General features: G+C 44.6%; 4 protein-coding genes across 4 annotated transcripts; 3 read left to right on the forward strand and 1 right to left on the reverse strand.

The window, feature by feature from the left end:
• Positions 1-255: 255 nt before the first annotated feature.
• PAAG_06352 (WD repeat-containing protein) lies at positions 256-1,670 on the forward strand (the record flags this gene model as incomplete). Its single annotated transcript, XM_002791567.2, has 2 exons — positions 256-596; positions 770-1,670. 2 exons carry the CDS (start codon positions 256-258, stop codon positions 1,668-1,670), a joined length of 1,242 nt encoding a protein of 413 aa, XP_002791613.1.
• A 2,580-nt stretch (positions 1,671-4,250) lies between these two features.
• Positions 4,251-6,032, forward strand: PAAG_06353 (diphthamide biosynthesis protein; the record flags this gene model as incomplete). The annotated part of the gene is made up of 1 exon (XM_002791568.1): positions 4,251-6,032. One exon carries the CDS (start codon positions 4,251-4,253, stop codon positions 6,030-6,032), a length of 1,782 nt encoding a protein of 593 aa, XP_002791614.1.
• A 635-nt stretch (positions 6,033-6,667) lies between these two features.
• On the forward strand, positions 6,668-9,445 carry PAAG_06354 (hypothetical protein; the record flags this gene model as incomplete). Its single annotated transcript, XM_002791569.1, has 1 exon — positions 6,668-9,445. The coding sequence occupies one exon, from the start codon at positions 6,668-6,670 to the stop codon at positions 9,443-9,445; it is 2,778 nt and encodes a 925-aa protein (XP_002791615.1).
• Positions 9,446-11,027: 1,582 nt separating this feature from the next.
• On the reverse strand, positions 11,028-11,696 carry PAAG_06355 (hypothetical protein; the record flags this gene model as incomplete). The annotated part of the gene is made up of 1 exon (XM_002791570.2): positions 11,028-11,696. The coding sequence occupies one exon, from the start codon at positions 11,694-11,696 to the stop codon at positions 11,028-11,030; it is 669 nt and encodes a 222-aa protein (XP_002791616.2).
• Between the last annotated feature and the right edge of the window lie 738 nt (positions 11,697-12,434).

The raw sequence follows: 12,434 nt of genomic DNA on the forward strand, positions 1-12,434 counted from the left end.
GGGGAAAGGAATATCAACGCGCGCCAGGGCTTTGATTCTTTTCAATATTTGATTCTGAGGTTGCACTATGAACACAAACAAAGATTAAACAAAGATTTTCGATTCCCTGCAGACTATAGGACCGTATCCGAACCAGAATATAGGTTTTATTTAATTAATTAATTAATTTATTTTTTCAAATGATTTGTGCTCATTTGCTAGCATAATAACTACGTGCACCCCGAGACTCTCACAGCTAGCTCAACTACAAGCGAAATGTTTGACACAGTATGCAGTCTTCCCCTGTCCGCCGACCTCTTTGCTCAGGATATTCACCCAACAGAACCTCTGGTTTCGGTCGGCCTCTCCTCAGGCCACGTTCAGACATTTCGCATCCCTCCTACGAGCGACGGCGGCCCTGGCGCAACCAAAAATGGCTGCGGACTTATCGACACTGCTTGGAGAACAAGACGGCATAAAGCAAGTTGTCGGTGCTTGGGCTTTGGAATTGATGGGGAGACATTGTATTCCGCGGGCGCAGATGGCTGGGTTAAAGCTGCAAAAGCAGAAACTGGCGTGGTAAATTTGAAGATTGCCATTCCGAGGCTTGGGGAAGGGTATGTACCTCCCTCCTCTTTGTCTATATCTCCAATCCTCCCCTGCGAATACTTTCTTTCACAAATGCGTTTTGTAATCCATATTCAAAGTTGGATATTCTATTAAGCAACGACACTTGTTTTATCCTCCGTTCTCCTTTTTCTGCTCTTGAACTAATTCACTTGCTCTTCAGGTCTCTCGACGCGCCCACCGTAATCCATGCCCTTTCTCCGGAAACCCTTATTCTCTCCACAGACTCTGGTGCTCTCTATCTTTACGACCTACGTGCACCTCCCTCTTCGATTTCGCAAAAACCACAGCAAACACACCATCCGCATGATGATTATGTTTCTTCACTGACGCCGCTCCCCCCATCTGAGGCAAGCACTTCCGGGTTTAGTAAACAATGGGTTACAACCGGCGGCACTACCATTGCTGTTACGGACTTGCGCAGAGGGATTCTGGTTCGTAGTGAGGACCAAGAGGAAGAACTGATAAGCTCTGTCTACGTTTCAGGATTGAAAGCTGGTGGCTCAAGCAAAGGTGAAAAACTGCTCGTTGGAGGAGCAAGCGGAGTATTAACTCTCTGGGAGAAAGGAGCGTGGGATGACCAAGACGAGAGAATTGTGGTGGATCGGCAACCTGATGGTGGAGAATCTCTGGAGGTGTTATCATTGCTTCCTGATAATTTAGGAAGAGGGAAGGTTGTCGCCGTCGGGCAATCGGATGGGGCCGTCCAGTTTGTTCAGCTTGGAATAAATAAAGTCGTCTCTAAGGTTGTGCATAATGAATTGGAAGGAGTTATAGGTCTAGGGTTCGATGTGGGAGGGCGAATGATCAGCGGTGGTGGGTCGATTGTTAAAGTCTGGCATGAAGCTGAGGAGCGAGAAGGGGATGATGAAAGCGGTTCGGAGGATGAGGACGTGCAAAAGCCTGAGCAAAGGTTTGTGATGGAGAGCAATGAGGATGGCAGTGGTGATGACAGCGATGGAGGGCTAAAGCAAAGTAAGAAAAAGCGAAAGAAGAGAAAGAAGGGGAGAGGAAAAAGTCAGAGTGGTGGAGACCATGTCATAGCATTTAACGAGCTCGATTAGGCGCTTTTTTGGTTTTCTGCCCTCAGTTTGGTATCTCCGGTTATCCCTTTTCTTTCTCTTCCCTTCATCCAGTGGAGAAATTCGTGATAATAACGCGGACAAAATAAGCAGTCGATCACATTCTGAAACTGAGGCGCCCATTGTGCTAGCACAGTATTTATTTTCGGCCATTCCTCCTTTCTAGATTTCTATTATTCCACTAGGTAAACCTGGGCTACGGGAAATTTCTGAAACGCTCTGGCTCTGTCCAACCTCCGACTTATTTCTTACACGATGTCCGATGCTTCATTATATGTTCTCCGTGTAAAACCTAAGGTTGTTCCCAGCTATTCGATCAGAATCAATTTCCCGCCAAGGAAGTCTCTGTACGTTGTCGTTAAACTTGTCAAATCTCCCTTGGGATTTGCTGTGGTTACTGTGGTAGTAGGGAGAAACAAAGGAACAAACACCAATTTTATGACCATTTTATCTATTTATTATTTGGTCTTTAGGTCTTTAATGATTTATGTGGAAGATTCGTATAGATATCACTTTTTCCTTGGGTTGCAGATAAGATAAGGAGCTGGCCCGTAACTAACGTAATCAATCACCTACCGGATCACCCCCACCGTTCTATTTGACAAAATTTCAAATTAAGCAACAACCACAAGGAATTCTATATAGAAATTATATAAGATAGACACTTAGATCTGTTGACATTGTCTAATATTATGTCCAGGTGTATTACACTTGCTGCAGGTTGGGGGCCTTTGCTTTCTAGTCCCTGTGTTCAAATCCTCAACCCCTTTCTCTGTACATTGATCAGGCTCCTGAGATCTAGCAGTCCTAGCTAATGCATATTGAGCTGTTAGAATTCCTTCCTTAGCTATATAAAAATGTGATTTCTCTCTCTTTCACTTCTGCCTGGCATTGGCAGCTCTCAACTCTGTGTTTTCCTTTGCTAATATAGCAGCACTATGCATGGGCCAGCTGACATCCCTTCACTAGTTGATCAAGAGCTTGGTTGGTAGGACTAGAAAGAATCCCCATACAGCATTTAATCATGCTGCTCTGTAGCTCCAACTGAGTCACATTGCAAGGAGTCTTAGGGGTCCAGGAAAGCTGAGATTCATGCACTGATCCAGGGGGAGAAGGAGTATGAAATTGAGTATGAAGTTGAGTAAGGACCTCATCTGGATTGTATGGCACTAGACCTGTGACTTTGAATCCATTCCTTATAGTAGTGTCCTTCATGGCTTCCTGCCTAGCTGCTGCATAGCTAATCAGGAATTCCTCCTTATCAATATGATTGATTCCTAGTCTCATGCTTTGCTCCATCTTTTTGCCATATGCTTTTTTTAATGAAAAGCAGCTTACATCTAGTGGCTGCAGAAGATGAGAGGAGTGAGGAGGCATATATAATGCTATAATGCCATGATCCAGACAGAACTTGTCAAATTTGACTGTGGCATGACTATCATGTTCATCCAGAATTAGCAGTCTCTTTCTGCCAATCATACAAGCCTTAGTAGATCTGTTGAACATCTTTTGTAGCCATGTTAAACCAAGCTCATCTGTGGTTCAACCCTTCTCACTAACACCAATTGTCCAGTCCTTTGGTAGTTGCTCATACCATGAGAATTGATGACACTTGCCTTTGAGTATAATCATGGGAGGCAGAGCCCAGCCTGTAGCATTGACTGCTTCAATCACAGTTGCCCATTCAGTATTCCCTGGCTGTATGAGAGATGACTTGTTATCTTTCTCAGCTCTAGTGATTACTCTGGCTGTTGAGATAACCCTCATCATAAAGTCAATCTCATCAAAGTTGAAAATATCCTCTGGCACAATTCCATACTTCTTTATTGTATGATTCACCAAGATAAATCACTCATGTAGAATCTTTGAATCCTCACACTAAGCTTGCTGATGGTCATATTTGTGTGAGAACTTTGGCTTTAGTTCAGAATGCTGTTGTATAAATCTATTGACCCAACATTCTCCTACAATAGTAGAAGCACTGGATTCATGCTCTTCAAGTAGTAGATTGGCCATTTCTTGTACAGTCATGATTCAGGGAGGCTGTCCTCTCTCATCCATGGAGATTATCCATTGAACTAGAGATTCTTCTTCTGTAGAGATCAGTTTTTGATTTTTTAATTGAGCATTTGCATGTGTGATTTGACCGCGTAGTCTATAGGCCAGAGAGGAATAGAGAACATTATATAACTTAGAAGCAGCTCTAATAGTTGTAATTTGCTGAGCTTTATAGACATTAATGACTAATAAAAGCCTGCTTCCTGATTAGAAGTCTTTTTAATGAGGGTGGTTGACATTCTGAATTTTTTAATAGAGCATGAATGATTTGAATGAAAGTGATCCGTTAGGTGATATGATCCGGTAGGTGATTGATTACGTTAACTAGTTAAGTTCCTTAGTCATCGACACCAAAGTTTTAACTGGCGGAAATCTTTAAATCTTTTGTGAAAAACGAAAATCCTAAGGTTGAAAAGAAATCGAGCTATACAGCCAAAAAATAATAATCCATGTTCCAAGGCTGAAATCATATGATATTGGGTCTTAAGCCAAAACTATACGATTATGGCATCCAGCTTAGAAGCTGCCCCAGTGCTTTCTACTCCGGACACTCGTATTTTAGACAGCCGGGCTCCGCCCCGTGTTTGGAGAAACTTTTCTGATGAGGAGCTCCGCATTACATATGATATTAACCGGACATTGGAGGAAATACGGCAGGGGAAATGGAAACGAATAGCACTACAGTTCCCTGATGAGATGCTTCCAGATGCGCCGCGGGTTTTTCAGCTTTTAAGCCGCGGCCTCGCACCGACGACTCGGACGACATATTCCGCTGGGGAGGAGCGGAACAGCGCAAACGAATATGGAACAGATTATACTATAAATGGACTGCAAGAGAATACGGTAGAGGATGTCGTGAATTCAAAGTTTGATGCGCTAGATATTGCGTATTCGCCTGCTAAAGACCAACCCCATTTGTACATACTCGCCGACACATCGTACGGCACTTGCTGTGTGGATGAGGTTGCAGCTGAGCACGTAAACGCCGATGTGGTAGTGCATTATGGTCGAGCGTGTCTGTCGCCGACAGCAAGATTACCTGTGATCTACGTTTTTACGCATCGACATCTTGACGCCGGTCCAGTGATTAAAGCGTTTAAAGAGACTTATCCGAATCGTGAAGAGAAGATCCTGATTGCTGCAGATGTCACGTTTTCGGACCACGTCGACAGGATAACATCTATATTGACGGATAAAGAAGGATATACAAACGTATTTGCCACATCTGTGGTTCATGACCCGTCGTCTCCGATACCGAACAGGATCGTTCCAGAGTCAGTAAGGGATAACCCAGAGTCATTGCGGGAATGGCAGCTTTTCCATATCTCGGGTCCGCCAACTGCTCTTCTCCTCACTCTTTCATCCCGAGTTGCTGCCATTCATATTTACCCCACCGATCAGGGATTGGATCAATGTGGAGCTAATTCTAAATCCATAATCGCCTCCACGGCCGTCGCAATGCGACGAAGATATGCCATCCTAACATCTCTCAGCACTGTTCCGATTTTTGGAATCCTTATTAATACATTAAGCGTCAAGAACTATCTTCACATAGTTGAACATGTGAAGGCTCACATTGCCGCAGCCGGCAAGAAGAGCTACATGTTCGTAGTTGGCAAGCTGAATGCCGCAAAGATAGCGAATTTCAGTGAAATAGGAGGTTGGGTTGTGATAGGGTGCTGGGAGAGCTCACTCGTGGACAGTAAAGATTTTTGGAAACCTATTATCACACCCTACGAGTTGGAACTTGCATTGAAGGGCGATGTAGATCGCGTATGGACTGGCGAATGGCGGAGCGACTACCAGACGATATTGGACACTGCAGAAGCCAGCAAGAGTTATGGGAATGGAGCTGCTGCCGCATCCACCGTTGAACATTTGACGAATGACACTGAATGTCATAGTGGCGACGACATGGATGCGTTTTCCGAGGAAGAATCGGCTCCTCCGGAATTCGATCTACGCACAGGGCGCTACATTTCAATATCTACCACTCGTCCGATGCAACCCTCCGCCCCGTCTAGGACTTCTAATACTCAGCGTTCGTCTTCAAGACCAGTTGGATCTAACGCTCTCACAAAGCGGGAAAACAGTGATCTGGCAACGATAGGCGGGGTCTTGTCTCCGGGAGCGGAGTTTCTTCGTTCGCAAAGAACATGGAAGGGATTGGGAAGCGATTTTGATATCCAGTACGAAGAAGACAGGGAGAAGGGAGCTATTGTTGTTGAAGGGCGTAGCGGAATTGCTAGGGGTTACACCGTAGGAGAAAATACCGAGAAACGCTAAGAATAGATCCCCGGATATTTGCGGACATGTTATACAGAGTATTCCAGCTACGGATGTATATATTTTATCCACAAGTACATGTGTTGACTTATTGATCACATATTCCATTGTATTCATGAAGTAGATCAACTCCTTCGAGAGGTGGTGATGTCACATGATCTTGACGTGGCAGAACAAGCGCCAAGACAGGATTTTGGATATTTAACGCATCAACCCTTGGAACGTTGAGACTTAGGACAATGGTGGATGCTGATATGACAAGATATATACTGTTTTAATCTGGTATGGTACCCTCAGCATTTACATTGGTTCATTTCTATTGATGCAGCTGTTGAGAATAACCCACTCTCATTGCTGTGCGCTGGGTTGTCAAACTGATTTCATGTGACACAGCAACGAATATTAAGAAAACAGCCTCATTCTAACTCAGATACAGATACATTTAATGCTTGCAAATAATTCTTTGCATGCTCACCCAGATAGCTGGTCCCTCTTGGCTAATACCTCGACCTGTCCCCCTTATTTCGAGTCCTCCGATGTGATTCGTTTCCCTTCCAGAGTATGATGATTCTATCCTCAATATCATTTCATTTTGCCTTAACCTCCGCATCAGCCTCCCTCAATCGTCTGTTACCATGAGTTACTCTATTCAATTTTCTCCGAACCTGTTCCTGGCCGGTGACCTGCAAGGGCCGGACTCTCCAGTATCCTCTATGCACGCCGGTTCCACTTTGACTGACCCCGACGTGAAGATTGAAACTCCTACTGAACGATCACTATCTACGTTTGAACGAGTGTTCTCTACCCACGCACCCATATTCGAGTCTTTCCTCCTCCAGGCGCCAACAGATACCATTTTCCAACTCTACCATACCTCTCGTTATCTCAGGAGCCTTCTCAGATCATACCCGACAGCATGGCAGTATCTATCTTTCCGTCTGTTCTTCCCGTCCGGTACCCAAACAAGGCCAGTCTCCAATGGGACAGACGGTGTGTCGGCGCAGCGGCAACCCTATGCTCTCGACCAACTACTTCTCCAGGTCATCCTGCCATTCAGCCCGACGCTGAGGAGCTTGGATTTGGATAATACGGCAGTGAATGGGCAAAACCTCACATCTACTGTGCTGAATATGCGAAGGGATACCCTCGAACATCTTTCAGTACGAGGTTGTAAGAACGTGTCATTGAAATACCATATTATCCCATATCTCACTATGTTCAAACTCCAATACGATGCGGACCTGCTACATAATCCTGAGAATCCTACCCCAACAAAACGTCTTGCTCTTAAAAGCTTATACGCTTATCGATGCCGCCATCACAGACGTCGTCCTTATCTCTCATCTTCTCTGCTCCGCCGGGATTCTGATGCTGAACCCACTCACGATTTTGTTAAGCTGTGTCATATGCTAGGGATTTGGACAGATACTGCATGGTGCACCACTCCTGCGGCGCGTTGCTTCAGGAGAAAGGGTTATGTTTCATCCAGGTCACCGCAGGGAACGCGGGAAGTGTGGGTTGTGTTTGACAGGTTGTGGAGATCAAAAAATTGGATTGGAGCAATAAATGAAAGGGATGGTAGAACTTCGAAGCGGGATGGGCGGCTTTGGGAGCACGACGAAACAGGCTGCTTTGGCGAAGCTCTGGGAACAGCTGATGGACCCGAATACGGAGAAGGGAAAACGGTCCCTACCCATCTACGACAAAGTCACACTCGTTTTGTGAAGAATATAACTTGTGATGAGTGCGACGAGCTTATTTTAGAGCGGTGTGAACAATGCAGCGTCTTAATGCACTGTGTTGGCTGTCGCAGGACTCTTTGTTATAGCTGCGCATTCGACCGCCCATATGCCCGAAGGAAACCAAGGGAGGGTGCTACGAGTGAACATTTGTGGTGGGCACCAGGAACAGCGGTATCTCCATGCGTTATGCAGGAAGAAATTTTGGATCAAAGCCAAGCTCCAAACAATGGTTTCTTTTATCCTAATTTGAAATTTCACTGGTGCTGTACTGAGCCTGCATTTAGTGGTGGTGGCGGGATCAGTCTGGGAATAGCCAACAGAGACGTCGATCGGCTCCGGGCGACACCCCTGCCTCGCGGCCAAGGGTGGGAAGATCTCGAATTCTCAACGAATGAGTGGCTCAAGACTTTCCCCAAGGATGCGTACGGAAACCCACCGGACCACAGCCGTCCGGAAGGCCATGCGGAAATGATGCGCTGGCTACTTGGTCCACCCGACTACCAGGCCTCTATCTGCCCTAGAAATCTATGTCAACAATGCTTCGATAGGCCACAATGGAAAGTGCACTGTAAGGGTTGCACTAAGCCTTTATGTATGGAACATGATCTGCGAGGTTTACGTCTTCGAATATGCGGATACCGGGATCTTGTTATGGAAAAAATGCATCTTGCAAACACCGCGTCATCTCCTGGAGAGGGCCAAGCGGAAGCACTTGTTCAAAATACACCCTCACCAGCGGATCCAGGCCAACCTAGCACCACCAGAGGCCGACCTGCTGCTGAATATTCGACGTCATCGCCTCGTTTCAACCTAGCCATGATAAATGCTTTATCCTCTCAATTATCCGATGCCTCCATTTCAACCAGCGAACCCGTACCAACCCATATAACCCCATCCAACCAGCCCACTATCCATCAAAGTTCTATGATTCAAACTCCCTCCTCTACCTCTAACAACCACAGTCGCTCCTCATCACCCGCCTCCGTATATTTCGAAGCATCTCCAGAAGCCCGTAAAAGGTGGATGGGGTGCCAATCCATCTTCTGCCCTCAATACAGAGCTGTGGGAGATCAACGTCAACGCTGCTCCAGCGTTCTACGAGAATGCACATCCTGCTCAGTGCATGTATGTCAAGACTGCATCCAAGAAAACCCGCCTTGCTCATGTTCATACTGCAATCTTAACTACATGTGTCCCAACTGCTATCTCGCCAAGGAGCTCGATGGAACCTGCCGCCGTATTGAGGAGGAGCGTATACAACGCGAGGAAAAGCAGAAACGCGATCTGGAAATGATCGAAATTGCCATGGAGCGCAACCTGGCTAATGAAGTTGCGTTATTTGCGGGACAATTCTTTGTGGGGTTGTTGCGGAACATTGGCGAGCATGAAGCTCAAGGACTTGGAGGTGACAGTGGCGGTGAAGATGGTGAGGATGATGAAGGCGATGATGACGATTATGATGATGTAGCAGGGTCTGATTCTGCCTCTCAAAATCTCACCTCAGCCCCTTCAGGCGACAACAATAACGGTGATGGTAATAATCAAACTCCGAACTTCAACCCCACCCACCCATCGAGCCAGCTACATGTTCCCCAACTGGACCCTGCGATTAACGACTATTATGACGATAATGGCAGCCTATCAGAGGAGACGGAGTTACTGGTCGAATGATGAGGATCTTGAAAAGGGTGTCATCCTTGTTCCTTACCTGACGATTTCCTTCCTCTCATGACTTGTTAATCTTGAAATGTCTAGCATAGTGATTTTTTTTTCTCCTCTTGCTGTTTCACCTTTGACTATGTTAATGCGTTTCTTAGGCTGCAGTCTTTCCTAATTTCTATTCAATGTCAGGGTTGGAGTGATATGGTTTTTCTTGCTTTTATCTAAGAACTATTGATATTCATCTATCGTCCTTCAATTGCAATTTCGGTGCGTATTCTTTTGCAATCTTTAAAAGGCTTATTTCCTTTTCATTCATTTCCATTTAACTCTTTCAAGTCTCCATTTCACATATAATTTTTCATATAACCTTCTCTGTATGATCTTCTTTGAGAATCTAGTGAAATGAAAAGTTCCAGAAGATAAAAATCATCCCTAATTATTCATTTATGGACATAGACTTGCATTTATGTTACATTAATTATGGGTCTTTAATAATTCAGCCCCATTCCTTATCTTCTAATAAATAATTAATGTTGAGTTTTACTTCACTGAATAAATCAATACAGAATGCGGTAACAGCTATTAAATCTGTGAAGAGAAGTATTTAAATTCATTACTTTATGAAGTACACTTGACCAGTTAGTTGATCAATATTGTGCTGGTTAGTTACTCAGCTTTAAATTTATTAGTAGTTTCAACAATATTCAACTGAAAAATGAAAAAAGAATGATACATGTGCTTATCTACAGAGTTCGTAAATGAGTTTCAAATAATGATGGTGATGGTAATGTCATTCTCATATATTAAAATATCTGTATCCCAACCAGCCTTCACCAGACACCACATTCTTAAGTTCCTTTGATAACACAAAATAATACGAATGAAGTGGATCAAAACCGCCCCACTCTCTTCAAATAAAAAATTAGAAACTCAAAATATTTAAAGTGGATTTGATATTACGAAAGGTTGAAAATGAGGAGAGTAAGTGAACGGAATCCAAGGAGATGAAATCAGAAAGGTGGAAAGGAAGATGTTATTCATCAGTATGAACCTATCAATTGAACAGTAGCCCTATTTGTGATAAGAGTGGACTTTTTGAACGTCGGTGTTTGTAGGAAGATAAAAGAATCGTTTCTATATGCAGGATGGAAAGGTGCATAAATTGCTTTCGTTGCAGGGGACGACATCTATACGGGGAACGGATAGTGCGTATGAAGTAATTAAGTAAATAAATATAATATAATATAATAAAAATAGTCAGAGATAAATGAACATTTCAATGCTGTAAATTCTGAGATGCTTATCTACTCAAAATATCTGAAAATGAAAAGAGAACCAGCAGTGAATATACTAATAAATACAGATGACGTGGAGTGTTGTGTCAACTGATGCAATGAAAGGTTCAGATAAGGAGGAGTGGAGGACGATGAGTTCATGAATTAGATACGCATTGATGACAAGGTTCCTTCGACAGGATTGAGCTTGTACACCCGAACGTACATCATAGGAGATAGAAAGATAGGTCCTTCTGGTGTTGCGGGACACAAATCCCGCAATCTATTGAACTGTTATGCGTAGCATTGGGATTAAACTACTCTCTTCTCGGATAGGCCGGAGGTAATGAAGATAATGACCGATTTGTTTGTTCATCTAATGAGCGTCTATAGCCCTCGCGGCTGGTTTCCGGGAACTGATCTGCGGAATGAGATCTATATAGCGCAGAAGGTGGAGGTAGAGGAAGCTGGATATCAAGCGATTGGAGATCAGAGCTTTCTAGGCTAGCATTGGTGAAACCGGTCCCCTGAGTTGACACAGATATGGACATTGAGCGGCGGGATGGAGCTCTTGACGAGTTGGACGAATATGGAGGAGGAGGGGTTTCTGTCGTTGCAGTTGACGTATTTCCAAAACTGCTTGGCACTGACACAACTGACGAGGCATCAGAGAGGTTATCGAAATGAGGCGAAGCAAGTTCCCGCTCAAATTCGTTCGGGTTTTTCTCAAATCGTGGGAAATCAGAGTGTTGGTGTTGAAATGCAAGCGTCTTTTCGTGGAGGCTCATAGGTCGTGGGGTGTATCTTGGTAGAGGAGCCATAGATAGATATGGTTCATCTATGCCGGGCGCATCCACGTCTCCACCGGCCCCGCGACTATGCCTGAAACCTGCTTGAGGATCATAAGGCTGCCGATGAAGTGTGGGAGAGTATGGGAGCTGTCTTCGGGTGGGAAAGAAGCAACAGAAGCTTCCAAGGAAGGACATCTTTTCAGACGATATATCTGTCGATAGGAACGGGATACCGTTGAATTCTTGTTGAAAAGAATAAGAACGATGGCAGAAAAGCAGTAAAATAGAACTTGGGTCAAGGAGATAGGAGAGTCTGGTGATAGGGCGAATGTTTCCCTTGTCCTTTGGCGAGAGCCAGAAAAAAGCCAGATCTATTTTTGGATAAACATTGTGATAAAGGACAACTCAAGGGACGAAAAAGATAAGGGGAAGCTGCACCAAGGCAAGGAAAGACGGCAACAAACAAGGCCAGAAAGGGATTTACGCAAAGAGGATCAACAACAAAATCAAGATTTACAACATGCACAGTGGTAGGATTCACGAGAATTGGACGTTGTTGATGCCTTCAAGGACCAGCTTCGTACATCGTGGACGTTTAAAACGTCTTTTCCCCCTAACAGTTAGCTACGGGATGGTTTTGCCCAGACCGACTCAGCCTCCCAACAGGGCGTGCTACGATGACCGTACATTACAACACCTGACGCGGCTCAAAGTGAAACTGGTAGTCATCAATTGGGCTGTTGCTATTGGATCAAGCGAGGTAATTTTACATGCGCTAGTTGTACCCTGGTAAGCTGATTTCGAGGCACGAAATGCGGGGATGAACTATTTATCCGAAACCCCTCGATCACATGGCTCCGAACTTTATCTTAGCTTGTCACGGAGAAACAATGATCCGTTGAATTTACAATCAACTTTGGAATGGAAAATTTG

The sequence above is a fragment of the Paracoccidioides lutzii genome, assembly GCF_000150705.2.
Source record: "Paracoccidioides lutzii Pb01 unplaced genomic scaffold supercont2.18, whole genome shotgun sequence".
NCBI lineage: Eukaryota > Fungi > Ascomycota > Eurotiomycetes > Onygenales > Ajellomycetaceae > Paracoccidioides > Paracoccidioides lutzii.